Source organism: Falco naumanni, chromosome 8, assembly GCF_017639655.2.
Source record: "Falco naumanni isolate bFalNau1 chromosome 8, bFalNau1.pat, whole genome shotgun sequence".
Taxonomy (NCBI): domain Eukaryota; kingdom Metazoa; phylum Chordata; class Aves; order Falconiformes; family Falconidae; genus Falco; species Falco naumanni.
This window is the reverse complement of record NC_054061.1, coordinates 13,251,356-13,279,010: the sequence shown is the minus strand read 5'-3', so window position 1 is coordinate 13,279,010 and position 27,655 is coordinate 13,251,356. Positions and strand designations below refer to the sequence as shown.

The window sequence follows — 27,655 nt, the reverse complement described above, 5'->3', positions numbered from 1 at the left end:
AATACTTTAAATAAAAAAATCAAACTACAGAATATTACATAAACATGATTATATTTGTTTGTTTTTTGCAGGTCATGAAACTAAAGCCATGCTAAATAACAATGGTCCTCGCTACAAGCGCAGCAAGATAGAGCGACAGATGAATATGGATATTTTCTTATGTGTGGGCCTCCTGTTTGTGATGTGTCTTGTTGGAGCCGTAGGTATGAATCACCAACGAAAATTTTTTCTGTTTCATTGCTTTTTTCTAAATGGTTGTTACAACTGATTTTATAGACACGAGTGAGATCAGATCTAGAGCTGAATGTTCTTGGGGTCTTTAGGCTCCTCAGCCTTTCCAATAGACAAGTTAAAATGGCAAATCTGAGCAATTCAGTTGGAAGAAAACTCATCCATGGCCATAAATATTTCAGATAAGATCCATCTCCACTGTCGTAAAATATGTGTAAAGCAAGCAAGTGAAAGCCATAGGGTTAATGCATCATAGGGATCGGTACTTGCCAACAGAAGTCTGCTTCCTGAGTAGATGTTTGCTCCTTGTGTCTAACAACAAAGGTAAAATGATGAAGCTTTACCTTCATTTCCGTAACACCTTCCCCTAATATGTTCAGGAGTATACGTTCAGAGCTAGCCAATCTACAACCCATTAGCTGCACATGGCTAATTCATCCAGTTTACAGCCTCCACAGCTATCTTCCTTCTGAAAAGCCCCTTTACAGCAGGCTGTGAGATGGATTAATTGTTTAGGTAGGAATAGCCTGCATTTTTCTGGGATCCTTGCGAGGAAGCACACTTGAATATAGTTAACTGGGGTTAGCGGATCGATTGCTAATCTCAAAAACATCATCTTCACTGCATGTAGGCACCTGCTTGCCTTCCAGCTCTGATTGCAATCTGTCCCAGGAAGGTCAGGATTAATAGGATCTCATAATCCTGAGGAAAGGGCCAAATTTTAAGCCTGCTGACTTTTGAACGGGTCACGGCTTTAAAGAGATAACAGAGGCTCCCGTAAGCGCTTTGTGTTCAAAGCCCCTTTTCTTTTTAATCTGTTCCATATTGGTAATAACTTGCTTAGTGCTACTGCTCTGATTTAGTTTTGTAGTGACAAAGTCAAACCCTGTGGCCCTGTCAAGTTTTCCTGAACCCACTCTGGAGGCATACGTCGTGACACACCAGACAGCCATCAGTGCAATACCATTAGAAATCAGGTTCATCCAGAAAAGATGAACAGTTGAACGGACTTGATTGCTTTTTTAATTTTACTGCTTCATGTTGCAGTGGGCTTTTTTGGCATAGAAACAGGATTTCAGCTTGACAGCTGAGCTCTGTGTGATGGAGAGAGGGACTTTATTTTCATTGTTCCCTGGCTGCTGTCATGTAGATTTAGAGACTTGTCTTTGTCTGGTGTGTAGGGACCCTTGAGTAATAAAGTCCTTTAATTTAAGGTTTAAAGTGGTCTCAAATGAAAAAAAATCAGCACTTAAAAAACAGTTTATCTGCTCAGGTTTAAAAAATATAAAATGTTCGTTGTCTTAAGTGAAACATAAACCAGTAACTAGCCTATTAGCTCAAAGTGTCCTGTAGCTCTACCATGAGCTACCATTTTTGCCTTGCAACCTTGCCTGAATGTAGAGTTCTAGGAAGAAACATCACTGCTGGATTGGTTATCAGGATTTTTCTTGCACCCAGTGAAAAACAGGAGTAAGAAGTGGCTTGTGGAGCATAGATGTCCTTGCTCAGATGTGATTGTGGTCTCTAGCAGCCAGAAGATATTGCTGAAATAATTTTAATTCTTTTGGCAGTATTTTAGTAGGCTTGTGTTGCAAAACAACTGCTTGCTTAACTGATGCTAATAGAAGTTTTATCAGAGCTGGACACACAGAGTGGAATAAGAGAAGGTTTTGCATCTGGAGCGATGATGCTGTGAGGGCAGCTGAGCGGTTTGTCCTAGCTGTGCGTGAAGTTTCTGATGCTGTAAATCTAGTAACGTCCTTGAGCAGAGTTTGTTTCGGTAAGGGCTGTATGAAAGGTGGTAAAGTAATTGTGATGGGATGTTGTTAAGTCCTGAGGCTTTATTGTAGCAGTGCAATGATATCTACAGATACATAAGACATGGGGGAAAAAGCAGTTTGGGGGTATGGCTTAATTGAAGGGATTGTAAAAATGAGCTGCCCAGGCTGAATTATAGGGGGTTTGTCAACCCTAACAAAGACAGATTGAAATCAGGAATCGTCAGGAAGGATAAGAAAGATTTCAGTTTGTCTATATAAAAGTTATAAGGTTTTTCTCTAATAGAAAGAGGAAAGGGAGTCTTCATCACTGAGGATTTTTAAAGACAGGTCATAGAGATGGAGTCCTCCAGCAGCAAGACATGGAACGAGGAAAGGTCTATGCAGACCCCAGAGCCCTGGGGGACACCTGCTGAAGGGGAGGTGAATAAAAATATCCATGACCACTTGGTTTTTAATAGCATATCAATTACATGCATGTGCTACAGAGCTCTGCATATACTTTGCAATCTTCAATAGTTTTACAGCATTGCTTGAGGACTGTTGCTTTGGAAATGTTCTTGCTTTCTAATTATCGTAGCAGTCCATATCTGCAAATTTCAGAAGCTTTGTCGATCACCTTACTGCTCAACGTATTTCAATATCATATATCATTCCTACAGGGCATGGCATTTGGACTGGAAACTTTTCAGAGCATCCGCCTTATGATGTCCCAGATGAGAATGGCAATTTTCTGTCTCCCGTTCTTGGTGGTTTCTACATGTTCTTGACAATGATAATCCTGTTGCAGGTAAAAGACAAAAACCTCTATTACCTCCAAGGAAGAAGCTATTCAAAACTGAGTATAATCGCTAATGGACAATTAATATCAACTAATAGCTGTGCAGTACCTTCTTAATCCTGTTTGAAAATATTGTTAGGAGTGTGTCACATCATCCAAGTATGAAATAATGTATCTTCTCTTTTTTTTTTTTACCCCTTTCTAACTGCAGATTTTTCTTTCATGCTGTTGAAACCCCACAAGGATATAGATAGGAAGGACATGTATCTTTAAATAACTCCAGAATCTCTAGCATATGCAACAAAGAGGATGTTTATATCCAAATGTCAGCTTTTTTTTCCCTGCCTATGTCCAGAATTCCAAAATAAGAATGCCTCTTAACATCCCAGAAAAACAGTGAAACAGAAATTGTCATATTTGCCAGTGGGGAATAATAACTAGGTATGGTTCAGCTGGTTTAGGAAAGAAGCTAAATTAGAAGTAGGATGCTTGTATATCTGCGTCTGATTAAGCCTAATGGGGAGAGAATATTTTATGGGATGAGGGGAAAAAAATCACATTTACTTTTCAGATTTCTTGATGTAACTGCTGAGATTTAAGTGGACAGAATTTCTTTAATATGAATGAAACATAAAGATAACTTTCAGAGCTGCTCAGAGATTCCTTGGGGGATTATTCTTCATTACTGAAACAGAATATTTGTGCATCTTAAGAATTCATTATTATTTCAGGGCAGGGAAGCTAGCGGGTGGGAAGAGTTGCGTGCAAAGTAATTGATTGTGAAACTTTTTTACATCAAGAGTTAGTCTGTGCTAGTGCAATCTTTCAGTTTCAGAAGGGTAAGAGCAAGCATGCTTCTTAGTTCAGAAAATATGCCTTGTATGAGCATCCTCTGAAAGACCCATCTTTGCATTTCATATTCCAGGGATTCTGTATTAAATTTGTCACTTGTTGTCTCTGTTTATCCTCTGCCGTTGTGTGCAGGATTTTTTTTTTCTCTCTTGAACCATTATTATTCAATCCTGCAATATGTCTCTAGGAAGGACCGTTTCTCTGAAGATAGTTAGGATACCTGTGCTAGGACGTTGCTAACAGAAGGCATTAAGGCTTGTTTCACTCCTCAATGAGAATTTAAACTCTCTTTCAGGTTTTAATCCCCATTTCTCTTTATGTGTCCATTGAGTTAGTCAAGTTGGGCCAAGTCTTCTTAATTCACAACGACATTGACCTGTATGATGAAGTGGCAGATTTGCCCATACAGTGCCGTGCCCTAAATATTACTGAAGATCTCGGACAAATCCAGTATATCTTCTCAGACAAAACTGGGACGCTAACAGAAAACAAAATGGTATTCCGGCGCTGTACTGTTGATGGAATTGAGTTTTCTCATCAAGAAAATGGTGAGAGACCCTTTTTTATACTTGCTTTTCTCTCTGAGCAATTAGATGTTAATTTAAATATTACTGTTTAAATCTACCGAGCCCTCTGACTGAATGCAGAGCTTTGTGGGTTTGTCTCCACTTTGTGGGGGACTCCTGTTCCAGAGATTCAGAAAAGTGAAGGTGTTTCAAATGATTCAGAAGTCAGATGGGAAAGGTTTTCAGTTCCCTCTGCAGGTATCTCAGGCTTTGCCCTGCGTTCAATACCCACTGAAGCGTGCAGAGAACATTTTCTCTTTTATTTCTAAATGAATGCCAGCCAACCATTTATAAGATCACAGACTGAGTTTAGATAGTAATTAAACACAGTGGGTCCAAAAGTAATTACCATAGTCTTCTGTGTGATATGAAAGGTAGAGCTACAGGTTTCTGTGAGCTGACCCGAGCTGCAGTCTCTCAGCACCGGGTGCTCCGAACCTGGTGGGCTGAGTCAGGCCCATTCTTGGTCGCTACTTTCTCTCTCCACATAGTGCAAAGGATTTCATTAAGCTGGCAAGCAGCTTCCAAAAAGATGTTTGTGCTGTGTGACAGAAAGCATTAGCAAATTTGTGAATTACCATATTTCACTCCCTTGTTCCAGTCAACTGCAAAATGCAGCTAAAGAGACCAGCCATTAGCAGAAGTCCATAAAAGTGACTGATTGCTTTGAAAACACGTTTTTGTTTTCTTGCAATAATAAACATTGGAGAGTTGGAGTTGCCAGAAACTGAAGCGAATAGTGAAGTTTTTCTGGTGGTGGCTTTTGAGATGTTTTGGCTTTAGTTTGTTTCCATTTTTTAATCACCAAGGAATTCCTCCTGTGCAATGCAAAAACCAGACTAAGAGGTAAGGTTCCATGTTCTCCTTTCACAGCCAGGCGCCTGGAAACCCACAAAGAATTGGATTTAGATGATGAGGACTTTGCAAAACTTCAACACTTCACTCTTCCTCCCATGAATATTGAGACATCAGCCACCTACAAGCAGAGGACCATGAGACCTTTAAGGAGGTGCCAGAGTGCCAGGGCTCATTTTCAGGGGCATACAAGGAACAGATCTTTCGGCCGTCGCGACAGCAACCAGTCCCAAGTGGCATTCAGCAGCACCATTGTGAGTACGAACAGGCTGAGCTAGCATGTTTTAAGTTCTTCTTTCTGTTTTATTTTGTGATGGGAAGGCAAGAGGTGGACAGGAGAAATCCAAGCCCTGGTGAAGCTGAGAGAGAGAAGGGGGAGATGGAGCACTGGGGTCCTTGCTTGGGTGTGGGCTGCATTCGGGGGCTGCTGGGGAGGGTTTGGGGACCTGGCACCTCGTGTCAGACGGCAGCAGAAGGGGGGGGGGAGGGGTGGCACAACAGTGAGTTTTTGTGATGGTTGCTTGATAGGAGGAAAAGACAATTTTGAATTTGGGGTCCAAGCATTGAGGCTGTGATTAGAACAGCAAGAGGTGCTTTTTGCACAGTGAGGAATGTGCTTTTTGTTACTGTTCTGGCACACTGAACCGCCAGGGAAAATGAGGTGGGGATCCCTGCCTGGGGATGTGCAAGAGGGGCCAGGGACCCGAGTGTGGGGCCTGGCTCTGCAGGAACGGGGGGCACAGGTCTTCCTGGGAGGTAATGGTCAGGAGGAGGGTATATGGGCTTGAAGTCTGAGTTTGAACATAGCTCAGAAAGCTACAGCCTACTCCTGCTACTAGTGCTGCAGCGTATCCTCTGTTAAACAAGTCTGAGCCACCTCTGTGCTGTGCATGCAAAATGGCCAAGCTGCACTCTCTGGAGCAGCTCTCAGAGTTTGTTAGTGTGTCAAAAGACAAATATTGCGTTTTTCAAGGTGGGGGGGAAGCAGGACTTCTCACGGAGATAATAGAAATTAAGCTAAAAGGGCTTATCAGGTTAAGGTGTTAAATCCTGCAAGATGCTGAAGAACTTTGTCTTCCTTCAGTAGCTGGGTGGCCTCTGCATCACCTGGAGTGCTGACTTGGAGGTACATGTTCACTTCTTTGCAGTTCAAGGAAAATCTTAGACTGCTGAATTTTAGAACTGAAACTTCCCAAAACCTGACATAACCTAATTGAAGTCAGACTGTTCTTTTCTTGAAAATTTTTCAAGAGGTATTTCAGACAAGGCTTTTATGGACTCTAGGATAAGTCAAACATTTTCAAAATTAGAATTCTGATTGAAATTAAATGCCTGAATAACCTTACCAAATCTTGATTTAAATATATATATATATAAAATAAATACAGAGTTCTCTGAACTTTATTTTCTGCAGTTGTTCTTCTTGGCACAATTTTTGACTTGCTCACATTTTTTTGGAGGATGTAAATTTAAGTTTGTTATAAGGCCCTACTTGCTTCATTCAGTTCCTCTGTCACATAGTTGGTATCTGTCAGTACTGCTTCTGCTCTTGGAATATGTAGGTTTGGTCAGTTGTTATCCTAGTATTTTCCAGCCCAGACCTCATGGGATGTTGAGAACCTCTCCGTGGGTTCTTGAGAACCCATGGGTCATGAATTTTGAGAACCTCTTACGGGTCGTGACTTTTGAAGTGTGGAAAAGGAATTTCTTGCCAGTACATTTCCACAGTTACATTTTTTACTGCCAGGCCTCTTCATTTTCTTCTATAAATAAACTGCCATGTTTGTGGGTTTTTTTCCCCCACCGTAAAAGCAACATCTGAGGAACCAGTATCAAACATCTCCTTTGTAGAGGAAAATTAAGCTGCCTTAGCTGCTAATAGGTATCACTCTATCTGGATAAGTTGTTTAACCTGTATGACAAATATGAAGATATAGTAAAAATGGAGACACCTAGATATTGCCCAGAGCCTGTCTGGTATGTTGATATCCTTCAAATGATACATAGTAGTATCTTTCTTTACCAGCTAAGTCAATTCCCTATTAATAAAACTTTCTGTGTCTCTATGGCTCCCGCCCCTGGGAACTTCCATCACTTCGGATGCATTTGTACTTTGCTACAAATCTGGAGCATCTTGAGTATTCCAGTCATGCAGATAGTATCATGGGCCTGAATGTATCTCAATAGTCAAAGTTCCTTAAGAAAAATCTATCTTTGAACAATGTGTGAGCAAAGACACAATGACTGCTATCTAACTTAATTAATTAAAGACTTGCAGAGCACTTCTCGATGAATGGCTGTGCTAAAATAGAAGCATTGAGGTATTCAGTGGCAGGCAATAATTGTTGAGCACAGTATTCTCCACAAAATTGTGAGACTAAACTTATTCAGATCAACAAAATGCAAGAGGAAGAAAAAAACCAACCTGCTTTATGTAATAAACAATGTAAAGTCCAAAGGCCAGTAGCTGGCATTGTACAATTTGTTGTTATTGGCTTTTTTCTTAGTAAGAGTCACTTTTCCAAGGGTTGATGTGCCAGCCGCATGAAAACTGTTTGTGAAAACTGGTAGCCTGAGGTAACAGTAAAATTGAAGAACTTTGCACTGCTGAGAAGACATGGTGGTTTTTGGGTAAGGGTTAGCACAGCATCTGCTATGAGCACCTGCATGTCGGAACTGTTGCCAAGAAAAGCATTTTAAAGTAAGGGGTTAACATAATAGTATCCTACAAAATGTAGAGTTTAATTGGAAAGTAACTGTGCCAAACAAAAGATAACCATTTACAAATGTCAAATTTATATGTGAATAGCTTTTAAAGGGAAATTATCTATGCAGTGATCACAAAATTTACTTGCTCTCGCTCAGCCTTGCAGGAATCCATGATAAGCAGGTTGCATATGGTATTTTAAGTGCATTTCTACAGTGGTAACTGATTGTGCCTGTGAATCAGCATGTTTGAACTTTGTCTCAGTATTCTGAGCAGATCTGCAATTAGGAAGCTCTGCAGCTATAGAATGTATTTCAGCCCGCCTGTTAGGGAGAGTGTTCTCTGCTTGACAAGTTTTGATGTTTTGCTGAAATCCAAGAAGCTCTTATCAATTAACATGTTCATTTCAGTGTGTCTCTGAGATAGAGATGAGGATGATGGGGTTTTCATGGCATTTGATAAAGTTAATTAAACCGGAGCCTGCAGATCCTAGAAGAATAACTACATTTATTCCTTGTCTTTTCTGAAGTAAAAGTAAAACGGGTATGACGCAGAGCCCGACTCCTGTGGTTTTGCTCTTTCCAGTGTTTTTGTCTATAGTCTTCACGGTCCATGGCAGTTTGTGGAGCCTCCTTACATACAATTTATGCACTTCATCAGAAATGATGCATCCTATGTCCACTTGCAGCTTCAAAAAAAGCAATGGCAAGGTCCATCCAGTGGGAAGGAACTTGACAAAGTCTTAAACAACTGAAAAGCAAATTCCTAGCTTATTGTCAGCAACCACACTTATTGCTGCTCTTACTAAGCATAAACACAAAGCGACAGAGATCTACCTGTTAACAGTTACACTTGCAAAATTAGAGACTGAGCTGAACAGATCTGTCTGACCACAAATTCAAGCTATTCTGAAAACTTACAGTTGAGAATTACTGCCAAGTCTATAAGTGTTTATATTGATACCATAAAAACGTGCAATGTCTGTGTACACCTTAGGGTTTATGTGGAATGGAAAGGAAAGGAGAATGGTGTAGTCTTTGCTTCAGAAATCTCCTAGGGTGTCTGAGAGAGAGAAACACAGTGACTGATGTATTCATTTCATAAACATTTATGAGAAATCTGGAGGTAGACAGACATCCCAGGATTACAGAAAGGTTGAGAGGGAAAGGGACCTCCAGAGGTCACCTGGTCCAACCCCCCTGCTCATCTGCAGCCAGTTGCCCAGAATCACGTTCAGATGATTTTTTAATATCTCCAAGGATGGAAGCTTCATAGCCTCTCTGGGCAACCTGGGCCAGTGCTCGGCCACTCTCGCAGTAAGAGTTTCCTGATGTTCAGATGGAACTTCCTGTGTTTCAGTTTGTGCCTGTTGTCTCTTGTCCTGTCACTGGGCACCACTGAAAGAGCCTGGTCCATCCTTTTAGCATGTCTCTTCAGGTACTTATATAAATTTATGACATTCTCCTTCAAGCTTCTCTTCTCTGAGCTGAACAGTTGTGGCGCCCTCAGCCTTCCCTCATATGAGAGATGCTCCAGTACCTTGATCATATTTGTGACCCTTTTTTGGACTCCTCCCTTGGTACCAGGAAGACCAGAACTGGGTGCAGTACTGCAGGTGTGGTCTCACCAGTGCTGAGTAGAGGAGTAGGTTCACCTCCCTTGACCTGCTGGCAATGCTTTGTCTAATGCAGCCCAAGGATACCATTAGCCCTCAGCTGCAAGGGCACACTGCTGGCTCATGTTCAACTCAGTGTCCACCAGGACCCCCAGGTCCTTTTCTACCAAGCTGCTTTCAAGCTGGATAGTCTTCAGCATGTATCGGTGTTTGGAGTTATTCTTCCCCTGGTGCAGGACTTCGTACTTCTCCTTGTCGAACTTCATAAGGTTTCTGTCAGCCCATTTCTCCAGCTTGTTGAGGTCCCTCTGGACAGCGCCAACCCTCTGATGTGTCAGGCACTCCTCTAATGTTAAACAGGACTGGACCCAGTACTGATACTTGGGTTACACCACTTGTCACTGGACTCCAACTAGACTTTGTGCTGCCGATCACCACCCCCTGGGTCTGGCCATTCAGCCAGTTTTCAGTCCACCTCACTGCCTGCTTACCCAGCCCGAACATCAACAGCTTGGTTATGAGGGTCTTATCGGGACACTTTCAAAGCCCATACTGAAGTCCAGGTAGAAAATATCCACTGGTCATGGACATGTCCATATCTAAAGTATCTAATGCAACTGGAAAAAGAATGGAGTTACCTGTTCTGTCACAGCTTCTGTGGAAACAGAAACTGATTTTCATCCTGCCTGTCTCCCTCTCCAGAGAGACAGCCTTAGCCCAGCTAGAGGACACCATCTCATTTTAGAACCTCAAAGGTGTCATTGGCCAACTCACTGGTTTCTTTGTCTAACTCAGAAGGAGCCAATGCCAGTATACTTTATTATTCTGCTTCCTTATGGCTGCTGCAGCTTCTCAGAGGGAAAAATAAAATCATGTATTATAAAAAAACAGAGCTATGGTTGACAGAAGGACTTAAGGGAAATCAAAATGAGTATGAAAAATATGATAAGCAAATTTGGAACAAGATAGAGAATTAACATTTACTTTGTCTACCTTTAAGAGTTCTTATCATGACAGCATATTTCCTTCTGGATTTAATAATTCCAATAGCACTTTTCTATTATAATTTTGTGAAGATTTCAGTTATCCTACTGTCATTAGGTTTTAGTGCCATCAAGAAGAAATGCTATCAAATTAATGAAGAAATCTTAAAAACTGAATGATACTAACCATTTTATAACATCAGCATTTTCACTAACAACATTGCTAACATTGAAAAGGTGGTAAATTTAACTGATCATCATCATTAGTGCTGTTTAATTTTCTTTTTGTTTGTTTTGGTTTTGTATATGTTCAGGTTGCTCAATGAGCAGACTTGTTTCTCGGAATTTTTTTGATCTCCTGAAATTCCATAAAACGTGAAAAAGTGAGAAAAAACTTTTCTGATAAATATCGATTTTTTTATTCTTTTGTTTTTAAAACTTGTCTCTGAGGCCACAATTGACCTGACAATTTTCTGTTTTTTCAGAGGAAACTTTTGAGTCCAGAAAGTTTCTGCTGCAGTGGAATATCCATTAGTGCATTGTCATTTTTGTCATGAACTAGTGTCAGATGATCTTAAAGGTCTTTTCCAACTTAAACAATTCTCTTATTCTAAGGAATGAAATTTGGTGGGGTGATGATGGATAGGAGAGGCTGAGATCTGTGTGTAATAATTTGTGGTTCATGGGATTCATTCTAATTGTGCCGGTGCATGAGGAAATTATATCAACAGTTGGGCAAATGGTGAGTGTCTAATCTTTCATGTTTTGGCTTTATCATAATTCCCAACATAACTGTTTTGACAACTGTGTGTGCACATGTGTTCCTCGTCAGAACTGTCCAGTTGAGCTGTTTGGGATTGTTACACATACAAAGCACAGTACTGGCAGCAGACACCGGTACCCACAGGAACTGTCTGCTGCAGTGCAATATTGTGAAAGCATTTCTAAAGGACAGCTTTAACTTTTCAGCCTCTGAGTTTAAGAGACCTGAGAAGATAAGCAGAAAATCCAGGTTATTCTCAGTATGTATCAGTTTGCTAAAGAGGACTGCACCTATACTTCAAACATTTCCCCATATGTGAAATAAAAAGGCATGAAAAGGCTGAACCAGAGAAGCCAGAGCCTCCACAGCAGAGAAACTGCAAAACCTTGTTCTGTCTTCGGACTGCTGAAAAATGAGCAGTAGATTTATTTGCAATTATGAGGATGATTTAAGTACTGCTATTCACTTTAGCAAGCAGGAGTTACAATGCAACATATTCAGCTCAGCACAACAGAGCCGTGAAGGTGGATGCTTGACTTCTGCTGCGTATTTAGGGAACTTAGGAGAACTGTGCCAGATTGGAGGAGGAGAGGGCAATAGCTGAGATGAACTAGAAAGCAGCTAAATCACTCTTACAGTGCCATAAAGAAGGTATTGAAATGTGTTGGCTCACAGGAAGGTGTCTTTTAAATTTGAGAGTTCTTATTAAATATCGCCCTGAATTAAATCCAAACCAGGCTTTCCTAACATGAAATTTCCATTAAAAGTAATACTCCCATAGCCCTACATCAAATTAAATTGTAGGTAAGTGACATCGTTAAGTAGTTTGGCTTGCAAATTTAGGTTTGATTAGAAAGAGTGTGGTAGTAAAATTACAATAACATTTCAGGAACAAATGAGGTATGTATGTATTTATTTATTTATTGTAAAAACTGAGGAAGAATAGTTTGAGACAGCTTCTCTTTCTGAGTGCAGAGCAGAATGACTCGGGGAAAAAAAAACATGATACTGCTGTAACTAAGCCTTAAGTACAACACATTCTCTGTTGAAATAACCATCAGCTCCCACACTGAAATGGGAGAGCCCAAGTCCAGTTCCATCTAAAATGCCCTTTAATCCAATAGTCAGCAGTTTCAAAGTTGGGGGACACAGTATAGATTATTCTTGATTTCTGGTAGATCTCCAAAGAAATATAATTCTGAAATCATCTTCTGTTTCAAGATGCATCTCTTTCTAATTATCTAGTCAGGCAGCTTTTAGAAATTTAACTTTTTTCCCTCGATTTTAAGTACAAAAGGTATTTACCTTACATAATTCCAGGTGTAAATTCAGCAAAAGGCAAGAAGTTGCTAACAAGTTGAGAGTTCTTCCTTGAGGACAAGGGTAAATGGGAATAATGCTCATTAAGTCATTTCTTTTCCAGGAAAAGGATGTGACTCCCGATAGCAGGCTGCTAAGACGAGTGAGAGAAGCTGCACTCCAGACTGAAAACCTTTCTCCGTTTATACATATGAAGACTTCCACGTCCTTTACTGACTTTTTTCTCGCCCTTGCCATCTGCAACACGGTCCTGGTCTCCACAGCTACCGAGCCAAGACAAAGGGTAATCTAAGTCTATGAGGAAAACTGATTATGCTTCCACTTAGCAATGTAGAGCAGCGTTTGATGAAACCTGAAATGGTGAAAAATAGTTTGTTTGGGAGTTCTCCTCTAGCTCTTTTACCTTTTGTGCAATATCTGCTGTTTTCCTGTCTGTGTATATCCTTTTTAAGGATATTCTAAGCTATTCTGAGAATAGCTATGGCTACCACAGTATTTACATTTTTTTCTTTTCGAGTTTATATATACTGTAAGAAATATGTTGAACAAACTGTGTTTTCTCTGACCTCCCAGGCCATTGACAGAACTACAAGGGGCTTGTTTCCATCTCTGGTTCAGAGGTAGAGATACAAATCAGCATCAAATTTGGGTGCCAACTTGCCTATGACTCCTCTACTGAATTCCCCTACCACAGTCAAATAGGGAAAAATAAAAAGTTGCTTTTCTAGTTATATTCATTTAGATACAGAAAAACACACTGAAATTTTGAAAAGTAGCTAGTAGCTCACATTTATTTATTTTTAACCATAGGTTTTCTCATATTTCCAGGTCACAATCCCACCACCAATAAAACAGTCGGGAATCACCCTGGAGAAGATTCATCAGATATTTCAACGGCTAAAATTGGCAAGCCTTAGTCAGTCTTTTTCATCATCTCAGTCTAGTTCAGACCTAGGCACTAGCTTCAGTGCAAAGAACGCTGAGGAGCATCTGGCTGCCTTGGGTTGCTGTGACAATGATGACAACTGCTGTGCCAGCGGCAGAGGCAGCGAGCTACAGGGCAAAGGCAGCACAGATACTGGGAGCGCTTCCTTGGATGAGGTTTTTCAATCTATGACTAGCAGTTCTTTGCCGACAGACTTTTGTTATGAGGCTGAGAGCCCAGACGAGGCAGCGCTTGTCTACGCTGCCCAGGCATATAGTTTTACTTTAGTGTCCCGAACTCCCGAACAGGTGACCGTACGATTGCCACAAGGCACGCTCCTGACTTTCGATATTCTCTACACTTTGGGATTTGATTCAGTGAGGAAAAGGATGTCTGTAGTGGTGAGACACCCTCTAACCAAGGAGATTGTTGTCTACACAAAAGGAGCTGACTCTGTTATAATGGACTTGCTGGAAGACTCTGCCAAAGGTAGTTAGTCATTGAGCTATTTCTGATATGTCTCCTGCAAAGAAGCACAAGAAGTTTGCGGTGGTCTTTTCTGCAAAAAATAGCATATCTAGGCATTAGAAGTATAAAAAGGAGAGTGAGTTTTCTCTAGTGTTACCCTTGCAGATCAGAACTAAGGTATTTATTTAACCTGGGTAGTGTTTAGAATACGGAATGGGCTTATTAAAATTCACTGACAGCACTAATCCATGTGGATTGTGTACCCTGCAATAATACTGTCATAAAGGCTGGACCACAGTATTTCAGCTTGTCAGCAAGAGTACTATAACTTTAACAAACAAACAAACAAAAAAAAACAAAAACCCAAGTAATGTTAACTTAAAGGAAACAAGGACTTTTAACAAGCTTTCAGTTTATGCACAGCCTTTGAACTTTTAAAGGAATTTTTATTATACAGGAATCCAGTTTTATCTAATGCCCACTCTTTTTTTAACCTTAGACCATTAGGTCTGCAATGATCTGTGCTTAAAATACAGAATCTTTTCCCTGTATTTCACAGATGACATTTATGCAGAGAAGAGAATGAAAAGAATAAAAGAAAAAACACAGAAGCATCTGGACTGCTATGCCCGTGATGGCCTAAGAACTCTGTGCATAGCTAAGAAGGTAGGAGGGCATTAGCCTAATATTGTTTACAGCTGTGCTCTGTACATGTCAGTAGATTTATTAGAAACATGTAATGGTTATAATTATTTCTGCCTCAGAGAACAAGCCAGACACAGCGCATCTCTTTGTCCCTCTATTTGATTGCTCTGCAGTCTCTTTTCCCCTTTTCCTCAGTGCAAGCAGATGATGGATTTTTGTTCAGCCTCAAAACATTCATTTCTGTTTCTCTTATGGTAACTCTAGCTGACCTTCTCTAGAGTGATTCCATGCAAGAAATAAAAAAAAAACACAGAGGAGCCAACCTTCTTCGGTTTTGCTTGGCATTCAGCTTTCAAAAATCTTGTCCTCAGCCTGGGTTAGTACATCTTAGCCTGAGACTTTAATACAGAAGTTGTCTATGGACAACAAATAGATCATATTGAAGCTCTGGAGAAATGCAGAGCAACCTTCAGGAATGGCGTGTTTGAAGTCAGAGTCCCAGCTAAGGGCTGTGTGGTCAAGAGTTTCTCTAGGTCGTGGTTTTAAGTCTCAGCTACAGGCCATTTATACAAACAGGAAGGCACGTCTATTTTTCTCATTATTACTATTTGTTGCAGTCTTCTCTTGGAAAAGTTTGTGTTACTTTAAAATGACACACTACTTTACTAGCCTGGATAGGAGTTAAGTCTCTGTGATCCAGAATGTTAGGATTCTTCTCTTATTTAAATTTAAAAATGAGCTCTGTTTAAATTGTGTTATGCAGGTCTTGAATGAAGATGAGTTTCAAAAATGGGCCAATTTTCGTCGGGAGGCAGAAGCTGCAATTGACAACAGAGATGAGCTGTTAATGGAGACAACGCAGCATCTGGAGACCAAACTCACCTTGCTGGGTAGCTAAAAATAAGAATTGTCATTGCATGAAGTATCACTTGCTCTCCTGTGATATTCTTGGCAATCAGACAGACAACAGCTTATACTAATTTATATCAAAAGTCTTCCTTTGAGGTTTGGAAATCTCAGGGCTAGGGTATACAGTCCAATGACAGTGTTTAAGCAAGTTCTCATGCATTTTGAATAGCAGTAACTTTAAAAAAGTAAAAAAAAAAAAAAAAAAAAAAAAGTAAAAAAGTAAAAAGTAACTTTTAAAAAAGTGTGCTGAAACTGTCATGTGGCTGGAGCAAAGAATGTGTACATCAGCTGTTACTGTGGCTCAGCTAACATGGTCGATAATGAAGTTCCCATAATTCCATCATGTGTCTGTGTCCTTAGATAGACCTATAAAATACTGTAAATTAACTTCACTTTTGAGCACAAATTCCAAGGGCATTTTGTTAATTAAACTGTATTATAAAAAATGGTAACTTGAACACACAAGCACTTTTGCTAGTGAATTCCTGCTCTTGTTGTATTGTCATGTTTGCTTGCTGCACTTTGTTAAAGGATATTTCACGTTAAAAGTTCCGTGCATTGGCACTTGTGCATCATCCATCACTGTCATATCTAGCAACACTATTCTGTTAAACTATGGAACACTGCAGAGCTTTCTTTTCTATCTTGTTTCCAAACATTTTGTTCCTTAGGACTTTGATTTTCAGAGTTGTCTCAGTCTCATCTTTCTGTGAATAAAATCTATGCCCATACTTTGTTATCCTGAATTTCTGTGATTGCAAGCTATTAGCATTATGGCTTCTCATAATCTCTGCACTGATTTAAAAATTAGAGTAATAACAGTATATGCCATAAGCAGAACCACATAAAAGGTAATGTAGATCTGTCAGAATCTGTTATCTTTGCCAGCTCTTAAGGGTCTGTGTGCTTTCATACTTTATTTCACAAAAAGTGTTCTTTTAGCTTAAATCAATACCTATTTTTAATGTATCACAGCTACAGCATCTTCAAGCTGACCTCTAGTGGAAGAGGTAAGGAGTATTGCAACATTCAGAGGGTGATTTACCATCAGGATGAGGGTTGGCATCTGCTTCAAAGTTTGCACATTTTCAAAAAGAAAACTTGCTGTACCCTTTCTTCTCCCTTTGATGGGTGAAGTGTCTAACTTGACAACAGGGATAGCATTCATTAAATAGTCACAGTCCATCTTTTCTGGTTGTTTTAAAGGGTCTTAATGCAATATTTTAAAAATGTGTATGGTATAATTCCTCTGCCAGTACATTGCAATTTTGGATTATTAAGAAGCAATGTAAGGTATCGTTCTAGCTATGAGTAAAATGAAGAGCTAGAACTTGATTGCTGACATATTCAGATCTTAATCCTAATGCAGATCTTGTGCCTGTGTGTTTATTTGCTGGGCAGTGCCTTGGCTGAGCTCTTGATAAGTTCAGGGTCACAACTGGGAGTCAAAATTCTGAAAAAAGAAAATAGCAACGTGACTTCCAAAAGGAAAGAAAACTCATGCGCTACTTCTTTTCCTGTTTCCCCAGGAGCAACAGGGATTGAAGATCGCCTGCAGGATGGAGTGCCTGACACTATTGCTGCACTTCGAGAAGCCGGGATACAAGTCTGGGTGCTGACAGGAGACAAGCAGGAAACAGCAGTTAACATTGCATATTCCTGTAAACTCCTGAACCAGAGAGACACCGTCTTCACCATTAACACCGAAAATAAGGTGAGGACAGAGAGAAGCACAGAATTTGCAATTTCTCCTTTCTTCGTGTCTTGCAGCTTGACATTGTTTTGCTTTAGGCTGTGTTCAACACAAAACAACCAACGAAAACCCCACGTAGCAACGTTAGGTCAGGAACTCTTTAGATCACATATATCAGGATGAATTAAAACACAAGACAGTTTTATATAGAGTTTTGTTCAATTAAAATACAATGATTTTTCCAAATGAAAATATTCTTTCAAAAAATTACCTGAATAGTGAGCTTTAGAAAGAAGGTAATATGCAGTTTAAGTGCCTGATTCCTTAATAATATTGATATCTAGCTTTTCACCTTGCAATGGAAATTTCAGTTAGAATGAGATTTTAAACCTAGTTGATATCTGTAGAAAGACATTTGGAAAGTGCTATATGAGTCCGTCTGGAAAAATTATGCAGGTGTAGATTTAATTGAATTAAGAACTTCCTAGTTGCATGTCCCCTAATAGGATTAGGCTTAATTATTTATTAGTGAACAATTTAATCCAGTATCTTTTTGTGTAAGCAGCATTTTACCTTCTTGGAAACCTAAATATAGTTCTTGTGAGCCAGTTAAAAACACAGTCACTTTCTTGACATTCCGTGGTGGTGCACGCAGTTGTGGATGTGTACAGATATTCCCTGAATTTCCGTGGGCAATAGAAGGTCAGGCAGTTAGGCAAAGCAAACTTACTCCAAAATGAGGATAATCACTTCAAGGGCGTGTCTGTCAGCTCCTGTGACTCACTAAAACACAGGGAACAATCTGTGGTGCAATCTATGGCTATTCCTGAAACCATCTGTACAGAGAGAAAATAGAGTCCTACCTTTCAAAGAGGGTAAGTGCCATTAAGGATGGTGAAAATAAAAGGCTTCAGAAAAGCAACCTTGGCTTTTGCAGGTTGTGAAGTAACATAAGTAGGGTACCAGGAAAACCACGCCTCGCTTTCAGGACACAGAATGGCCACCACTGTGCACAGCCTAGTATTTGCCCCTCCGGGCATCCTGGTGGGACAGATGGCTTTCTGAGGTGGATTTAGGGAAAAGCAAGTTCAGGCATCATGGTGAAACCAGACCTGTTTGCTAAGGAGAAGTCAGCCCTGATCATTTCTAAAGCCCAGAAGTAGGGTCCAAAATGCCAGCTGTGATGCCCTTTGTCATTTTCTTGCTAGTGAGCTCTTCCTTCCTGAGCAGCCCTGGATGCCCCCGCGGTGCCCCAGGCTGCAGCCACTGCCCCTTCCCAGCGTGCTGCCCTGTCCCTTTCATCAGGCGTACGCTGGTGGCCCCTGCTCAGCCATGCCAGCAGTTATCATGAGACAAGCCCTGCCCAGGATGGGCAGGAGGATGAGGTGGGGATGCAGGTTCTTCCTGTGAGTGGGCAAGGCACTGATCTCAGTTGCCTCGGTTTTTCTCCCCACAGAAGAGGGTTTACTGATACAAGCTTGCCTTTCCCTATAAAGCTATTGTGAGGATTAATTAAGCATAGTTAAAGTACAGACTGTTTTTCTTGTGATAGGCAATTTGTATAGAGCAGTTAGATGGCCTACTTTCTAGCTGCTTTTGTCTGCAGTTAGTAGTTCTCCAAACAAGAATAAAATCCTATGCAAATGTCTGTCTCTTTTAATGTCATGGAAATAGGGAAACACGCGAAGATGATATGGAATTTGGCATGGAATACATTCCTTGCTTCAATGTGTAATTTCATTTGATACGCATATCTGCTTTAACGGAAGGCAGAATGAATATATTTAGGATGGAAATTAGAAGATGGTTTCTGTCAGAGAAGTGATGCTGCAGGCGGGACCACCCCAGCTCCAGGAAACACAGGCACATGCACTCACCTATAGCACCCTATACGGCTCTCCATAGGCCCAGGTGCCAGCTGCGCACGTATGGGCGCTTGTGTGAACACGTGTGGTCCAGGGGGCACTGGAGTCGCTCCACAATAAGATTTAGTTCCCTCCCTTTCAAAATGCAGCCGAGGACACTGGTTCTGGCAGTCTCCCAATGGCAGCAGTTGGGGGGCGAAAAATAATACATACAAAGCATTTAACCCATTAATTTTGCCAAAGTTAACCCTTGAATTGCCTTCAGTGGGAAGGGACTCGGTTTGCCCCCTGAGTCCAACAGCTCATTCAGACACTGAAAATTAAGTATCTTCCAGGCAGAAGCAGAACAAAGGGAGTTTGGAAGATTCATTTACAAAGGCAAGCCAAGGCAAACCAAGAATTTCCGCTACGATTTTTGGTTTGTTCACAGAAAGACGATGCTTCTTCAACACTTTTTAGAGGTTTTGAGTGTGCAGTCTAGATGCAGCTTTTTATTAGATATCAGAGGTACATTTGATTCCAGAACCTCCCACTTCAGTGTAATTTAAATCTTGCAAACATCCTACACATGTACCTTATGCAACATAAAGTGAAAATAACATTTTAGAACTGAATCATCACTCAATAAAGCTGACAGAAAAGGTAGAAAAGGGAGTGATTAGCTCCTCAGGTATTCAGTGTCATGCCACAGAAGGAGGATTTTTAGCATTAACAGGAAGCAAAACAACTTTTAGATCATTCTGGGGTTTATCTGGTAGTGGTGTGCCAGTTTAGGAGACCTGTATGGGAGAGGTAAAAGTGCACCCCTTAAATCTGTTTGTGTTTGATACTAAGTCACTTCTGGTTGTTTGCATCGAAGAGGTGAATTCGGTCCAAAAGGAAGCAGGTTTGATAAAAGAGAAAGACGGGGGCTGAGTTTGAGGCACATTGCTGGGCAATACAAAGTTTTATTTCTTTAGTTCCAGTGACACACACCTGATTTGTGACCTAGAAAAAGCCAAACTGTAAAAGTTACTGGGTGATTTTGAAAATCTGAATGTCTTGTTTCTCTACTGCAGTTTATTTCTGAGGGAAGAAAATGCTGTAGTATCTCACATCATTCATATCAGAATCAGATTTTTTTAATCTCCTTTAGAATAGAAAGCAATTTTTTTTTCTAAATTTCTGAACTCTCAGCATCACAAATTACAAATATGTCCTCCTGATGTGAAGATTATTTTCTTTTCTTTTCTTTTAAAATCATTCCTTACTACAGCTAACTAGCTGATAAGATGTGCAGTGTTTTCACCAAAGGATTTGATGACGCCATTGGCATAATCTCCAGTCTGATGATTTAGTGTGTTTCTCAGTCAGTTTTCCCTAACGTTTATCTGATAGGCTTATAACCCACCGGCATGATCATACAAACACAGACTTTGTAAGGTGCTGTGCTGTAAAGGGAGATGGAGATAACTATTTCTAGAACCACTTCTGTTTTCTCACAGGAAACTTGTGAATCTCTCTTGAATTTAACCTTGGAAGAGGTGAGGAAGAATTACGAGGCTGAAAAACCACAGAGGAAACTTTTTGGCATTATCCCAGCATCTTTCTCAGCCCAGGAGGCCCCCAGCCCTGAGTTTGGACTGGTGGTTGACGGACGGACGCTGAACGTCATCTTCCAGGGGGGGCTGGAGAAGAAGTTTCTGGCGCTGACGAAGCACTGCCGCTCGGTGCTGTGCTGCCGGTCCACCCCGCTGCAGAAGAGCATGGTGGTCAAGCTCGTCCGGAGGCAGCTTGGAGTGATGACCCTGTCGATAGGTACCCCCACCCTGAACCGCACTGTTCTGAAACAGGTCCTTTCTTTATGAGTCATGGAAATGCGTGGACTATATTGTACAATATATTGTATAATATTCCTGATCAAAAAACAACATATGGAAGTCCTTTCTTCAGCTTTCACTGAGCAAATCTGGCACCCATTTAAACAAAATGAAGGCACCCAACACTCAGAACCCCCCAGCAGTCCCTTTCATGCACACCAGTACAAGCATGTATACACATTCCCTCCAGAATCCCCGTGCTTTGGGCATGGAAAGCAGTCAACACTAGTCACTGGTTTGTCTTTCCAAAAAGGCCTTTTACTGTCAGACTTTCCCAACTGGTGAAAACGGAGGTATCCCCAGAGTGGTATTAAGCACTGAGACATTTGTTTTTTACCTCCAAACAATGTGAAATGCTCTGAGTTTCCTGCTCTACTTTTGGTAAGTGATCCCCCTGAAATCCTTGCAGAATTGATTTTTATGACTTAAAACTAAAAAATACACCTCCGTGGGCCAAACAGAAAAGGAAGCGTCTGATGTATTTTAAAATTTCTTGCTTTGCCTTGGAGTTCAAAACATAAGCTTTCAGGCCTCCTGCTTCATTTATTTTGCTTTACCAGCTAACCTAATTCACAGTCTCTGCATTGCAGGCAGCAACCATGGCTGTTCTTTCCATGGACATTTGTTTATGTATGTAATATATTGCTGCAAGTTGAAATGAGCAGAATAACTCCTGCAACGGGCTTGTTACGTTGTCAGCTGCAATCAAATGTATCATATAATTTGGAGAGTTCAGTGAAGTAGGGCGCTGCAAAGCATGTTGCTGAGCATATGGAGTTCACCAAGCAGAAATATACAAAACAAGGCAGACGTAGATGGTGTCGGGGTGTCTGTGCCACCACCCAGCTGGTCCCAATGTCGACCTTAGCCCTGGTGGATCTAGATCTCCTGTAAAGGAGAATGTTCCAACCAAGATCAGAGCCTAGAGTTCATGATTGCTTGATGCTCAGCATCAGTTACCTTAGTTAAGATGCAATGTAGAATATCATTAGCATGGCTAGGGGTTCTTTTCCTTGTACTGATACAGGCATTTTGTATTAAGCACCCTTTCTTGCACCTTTCTCATTCCTTCCCGTCTTCCCATTCCAGGTGATGGTGCAAATGATGTAAGTATGATTCAAGCAGCTGATGTTGGAATTGGAATATCTGGCCAAGAAGGCATGCAGGTATCCCTTCAATTTATTTCCTTTCCTCTTTCGTCATGCAGTCTCTTGCTGCTTCATAAGTTAAAAATGCAAGTTGGTATCATTACTGTCATAAATTAAAATTCAGTTTATAATTATGGGTCCAGCCAAAAAAGTGTTTTGAGCCAACAATTAGCATGCATGGGCAAATGTGTGTTTGCTCATAAGCCTGGAAAATTAGCAGATGCCTGTCCAGTGTTAGGTTGGCACCTGGTTTCTGAATCATCTCTGCTACAGCATTTCCGGGTTTTGTTGATTCTCTTTCAAGTGTTTTTAGCCCCAAATCCTTTCCCACACATCTCCCTTCCTCATTCTCCTAAGATGGAGAGTTTTGCAGAGATAGAAAGTTCCAGCTATTTTCCCAAGGTGTGTATTTTTGCTAGAGTATTCAATAGTAGAAATAATTTCAATGTTCGTGTTCAAGTTTCATCGTATTGGGTGGGGAAAAGATATACTGTAAATTTACTTCTATGCTTTTTACCAAAGGCTGTGATGGCTAGTGACTTTGCAATATCCCGATTTAAGCATCTCAAAAAACTGCTTCTTGTCCATGGACATTGGTGTTATGCTCGCCTGGCAAAGATGGTGATTTACTTTTTCTACAAAAATGTGGTAAGATTATTAAAATTCTGTAAGTTTTCATCCTAGCAAGGGTTAAATCCAGGGCTTGGGGGTGTGTGTGTTCGTTTTGGTGTTTGCAAGCTATATTGTCTTAGTTTTTATGAAGCTACATCCAAGTTTATAGTAAGCTACCCCCTTCCTAGTAATGTGCTGCATAAAGCATTCTAGAAAATATGCGTTCTAAATATATTTTGAAATAGCATTATTCCAGAGGGAAAAGGACTCAAGGCTTAGTAACTTTTATATGGTAGTTCAAGAAACTTTATTAATAATACCCATGAGCCTCAAAATAAAATTTGCATAAGGAAGAGCAGATTATTAGTGCTACAATGTAGAAGATGACTCTGCACTAAGAATTGGTTGCCTGTGAAACCTCTGAATTTTTGCATTTAATTTGATAGGAACCACTTGCAAGTAATGATGCAGTCATATCTGGCATTTTTATTAAAAATTTAATGTATATGCAAATGAGCTGTGCATTGAAGAATAATGTAAAGTGGAAAAAGCTGATAGTAATACAGTTTCTACAAGACTGTGCAAACAAGTCCATTTGACATGAAATACACTCTGAGCATGAAAGACTACTTAGAATTGAAAGTATCTGCATTTTTTGTAATAATTTTGAATAAAAATTACTTCTTATCACTGTTAAAGTTTGTAGTGGAAATGGAAACTTTTTTTTTTCCTTGATTGGGCATCCTTTTAGAGTTCAAAGAATATTTATTTGCAATGCGAAGTAGTTCTCCAGACTGAGATGATGCTGCTCTATTATCTCCCCAGCACCATTAGGGAGCAGGAGGCCTTTGATTCCGCACAGACAACTGGTTTGTAAAAGGATTTTAAAATCTGGTGCTCAGAGCTGTGAACAGCTTACTTCATTATTGTCTGCTATTTTCTTAAAGAAACCTAATGACTTTGAAAAAGCTGTATCACAGTGGATCGGTGTGAAGTAGACCTTTAAGGTACGCTGCTTTATGGAATAAAGTGCAGAGCTGTCTCCTGACGGTACCTTTAACCAAAATAGTGCATCCTTGGGAGACTCTGTCAATAACCAATGTTCTACCTAAACCTCACAGGTGGAACTATGTAAGACACAGACCATCTGTACATTGCAAAATAAAGGGTTGAGATCAGCTGTAACAGTAAGGAGCAGGCGTGGGGAAAGGAAGGGTATGTAAAGGAGAGGCCACAGGAAAGGTGCAGCTTCACGGTTCCCACAACCCAAAGAAAAATGAAATCACCTCAGCCTGAAGGATGTGCTGCTGCGCGTGTGGGGAGCCACAGCTCAGCTCCTAACAGGATGTACTGTTTGTATCTGCTTCACAGAGCTACGTCAACCTGCTCTTCTGGTACCAGTTCTTCTGCGGGTTCTCAGGCAGCACTATGATAGATTACTGGCAGATGATTTTTTTCAACCTCTTCTTCACCTCCGTGCCCCCTCTTCTCTTTGGAGTCCTGGATAGAGATGTTTCTGCAGAAACACTTCTAGGTTTGCCCGAGTTGTACAAGAATGGACAAAATTCAGAGGTATGTATTGATTGCTTGATACCACAAGTTTTTTGGTTTTGTGAGGAGGGAAGGAAGAGAAGAATTCAGACTTCCTTGGAATCAAATGATCCACTTATGGTTTCTAGTTTACTGACATACACTAAAAGAAGGTATAATTTTAGCTGTCAGAAGAACTGGTGAACATGTGTTTGAAGTTTTTCCTTGGAAGTGAGGCTGGGTGCTTGGTCATGGTTGGAAGATGTAAATGGGAAAGTTTATTCTGCCATTAAATAAATGGAGCGATCCTGTCTGGTACCGATGTGCTGCGTTATAATAAGTGATGTGCTAGTGAATCTGTCCTGTGTTTGGCGTTTCTGATCTGAAGAAGAGATGAGGGAGCAAATATGTGTGTGTACGTATATATGTACATGCCATATATCGAGAAAATTTCTCAGTGAAGACATTGGGAGAAATAAATAAAACACGATGAGAAATGTAATGAATGAGGGTAAAATAATTTAGATGGTCTCTGCCTAAACTTTGCTCAGATCTGGTGCTTCGCAGTCTCAACCTACTGACAAAGCAAAGTTTATTGAAAAGACTACAGCAAAAACCGACAAGAAAACACAAACCTTTAAATCAATAAACAGCCCAACATTTTTTTTCTACTCTCAGGTTCAGAAATACACCAGTTAATACATAAAGGATTTTGTCACAGTTTGGTGTCTAGACTGTTCCAGGCATGAACTCATTCATTTATTTGCTTCTTTTACTTTGACTAGTCATTATTGGTAATCTTCAGAAAATATGCCTGGATTATGTTATGTTTTTACCTCATTTTGCCTGTCAGGTTTAGCAAACCAGTCTGACCTCTGTATGTTTGCGAGGAGCACACATATACAGACATACATACCTGGTTTGGCACAGACATACAGTACAGTAGCAGTTATTCCTAAATTCCTAAATTTTGAATAGGAAACTATGAAAATGTTCGTGAGTAAAAATTTAAGTGGCCTTAGTTTTAAAATCACAAAATTGCAAGGTATTAAGGAATTCTTCTCTCTCCTCCTTTTTTCCTAATACCTACTTTTATTATCCTGGATTGTGATTTTTAGCACTGATGAACACCGCTGATTCTTATCATGTTTAAAGTTGTTTTGAAAAACTCAGGCAAGGGAGTGCAGAATTTGAGGGTTCTCTGTAGGACTTTCCATCTATTTTCTTAGGAGCTCTTAGACCTCATGTATATGCAAATATATATGTTCCTTACCATTTTGAAGAGGTCATTGTTGTTGCTTCAACATTTTGTCTGCATTGAAACTAGAGGAGCCCAGCCTTCTCCCACTCCACTGGAGCTGTGGACGCATGGGTCACTAGATAAGTTTAAATATGACAAGCAGTCAAATTAAAATGGCACTAAATAGATGTTTCAGTGGAACCTTAACAGAAAGGATTTTTGACCAATTTTATAGCTCTAGGAAGAGCTTTGTTTGAAAAAGAATTTGATAGATGGGGTCTTCTGGGGAGGGTTGGGGCATTCAAGACATTCGGCTTTTAAGACCCTTAGTTGGCTGGTTAGTCTTCCTAAGGTCTGTCTGTAGTTAACACAGAGGAAAAGCCTGTTTAGAGATAAGCCCTTGGTCTGTAGCAGCTGCTCAGGAGGCATTTACTCATGAAGGGAGACCAGCTAACTATAATGATAGTCTGAATGGAAGAGAAACAGACAGCAATTACGTCCGCAGGACAGACTAGAGATGCGCGTCCCCTTACAATGACTGTTATCTATGAACTCCTGCAGATATACAAGCTGTCAACTTTTGTTATTACAATGTTGGATGCCTTCTATCAGAGCCTCGTTTGCTTCTTTGTCCCCTATATGGTAAGTAACCAGGGTCATTAATATTCTCATTCTCCTATCTTCCTGAAAAAAACCAGAAAAAATCACTTCTGAAAAGTCAGGGTTCATCACAGTCTATCTGCCTGTTTTCTAGACATACGAGGATTCTGACATAGATGTGTTTTCCTTTGGAAACCCCATCAATACCATCTCCCTCCTGACCATTCTCTTGCACCAGGCTCTAGAAATGAAAACATGGGTATGTGTTTGACCTGTCCTGTTCACGTGACTTTTTCTTTTGTGAACATAGCATACTGCGTAGGCATGACATTGTCTTTCGGGGTCATTTACCTGAATTCTGGGTCACAAAAAGTAACAGATGCACTGAGATTTCAGAGGTGCTAGGGTTATTAGCCTCAGGATAACACCTTCCTGTGAGTGACAACAGAATTTGCTTCTACTGTGCCCTTGGACAGGACAGTACACAATTTTTACATACTTCTATCTATGCGGATGTGTTTCTTAAAGAACTGTATTCACTGTCACTGTTATTTTTGTAAGTTAATTTCCAGGTATTTCTCCTACTGCACTATTCAGTAACATGGACTACTTACTGGATATGTTCTTTCCAACCTGTCTTTGTATCCTCCTGTCTTATACCCAAAGCCAGGGTCTCAAAAGCATCAGTTATTTCATGCAATCCTGCTTACAGACCCTGTTCCAGTTGGCGGCAATGATGGGCAGTGTGGTGTTTTACCTCATCTTCTCTCTGATCTACAACGCCACCTGCGTGGTCTGCAACCCTCCCACCAACCCCTACTGGATCATGGAGAAACAGCTTTCAGACCCCACCTTCTATTTACTGTGTCTTATCACCCCGGCCATCGCACTCTTGCCAAGGTTTGAATGCTGCACCCTTTTCCTTTCAATTTTCATTTTGTGGATTTATAGGCATTTGAGTGACATAACAATAATGATGTGTATAGATATGTGATGTGTCATGCACATGTGTTACACAAGGATCAGTGATAAGCGTGGAAATCAGATGCCCGGGTTCAACTTTCCAGTTCATGAACCATTAATTTGTTCAGTTATATAACCCTAGATAAGTCACTACAGATCTACTGCTTTTGTTTTCCCATCAAGAAAATCTTTCTTTCTGCGGTGCTTCAAAGTTTACTAGTACAAATCTGCTACATAATTGCTCACTATCGTAAACACAATGTTGTTTAGCTGATGAAGATAAGAAAGCAAGTCTTTGAAATATATGCTTTGAGAGTTACAAAATGTATTCTCTTTGATGAAGTACATTACAGTGTACTTACATTATCGTACAGTGTACATTACATTATTCAACCGAATTTAAGAACATGTTTCTACATGAAACAGTTTTCTGCATCTGGAATTTTAGTTTTGCTCTGTGCAACAAATCAGGTATGTTAAAGGTAACTGAGGCTGAAGAGTATTTGGAGAGGGATAATTATTCTGGTAGGCTGCCAAAAAACAGAAAACGGTTTGAAAAAAATCATGATTATGTTCCCATGTATTATATAGTAACCGTACTACTTTTGGTGCTTAATACCTTAATCATTCTGTAAGCAGATAGGGTTTGTCTGAGTTGCACCACTTAAAATCTTTATTTGTGCTTGGACAATGAAAGAAATGGTTTTGACTGTCTTGTTAGTCTCCTCATCCTAATTGTCATGAAGT

At 40.3% G+C, this 27,655-nt stretch overlaps 1 protein-coding gene across 1 annotated transcript in view; it reads left to right on the top strand.

Moving 5' to 3' along the window:
• ATP10B (ATPase phospholipid transporting 10B (putative)) overlaps positions 1-27,655 on the top strand; it is a 62,495-nt gene that overhangs the window by 28,763 nt on the left and 6,077 nt on the right. The window contains exons 7-22 of the mRNA XM_040604862.1: positions 72-203; positions 2,672-2,799; positions 3,938-4,190; positions 5,082-5,317; positions 12,555-12,734; positions 13,280-13,865; positions 14,404-14,510; positions 15,253-15,379; positions 16,928-17,112; positions 20,441-20,753; positions 21,905-21,981; positions 22,486-22,611; positions 23,947-24,147; positions 25,907-25,987; positions 26,100-26,204; positions 26,658-26,845. Coding sequence (XP_040460796.1) covers positions 72-203; positions 2,672-2,799; positions 3,938-4,190; positions 5,082-5,317; positions 12,555-12,734; positions 13,280-13,865; positions 14,404-14,510; positions 15,253-15,379; positions 16,928-17,112; positions 20,441-20,753; positions 21,905-21,981; positions 22,486-22,611; positions 23,947-24,147; positions 25,907-25,987; positions 26,100-26,204; positions 26,658-26,845 — 3,025 coding nt within the window. The remainder of the gene's footprint in view (positions 1-71; positions 204-2,671; positions 2,800-3,937; positions 4,191-5,081; positions 5,318-12,554; positions 12,735-13,279; positions 13,866-14,403; positions 14,511-15,252; positions 15,380-16,927; positions 17,113-20,440; positions 20,754-21,904; positions 21,982-22,485; positions 22,612-23,946; positions 24,148-25,906; positions 25,988-26,099; positions 26,205-26,657; positions 26,846-27,655) is intronic.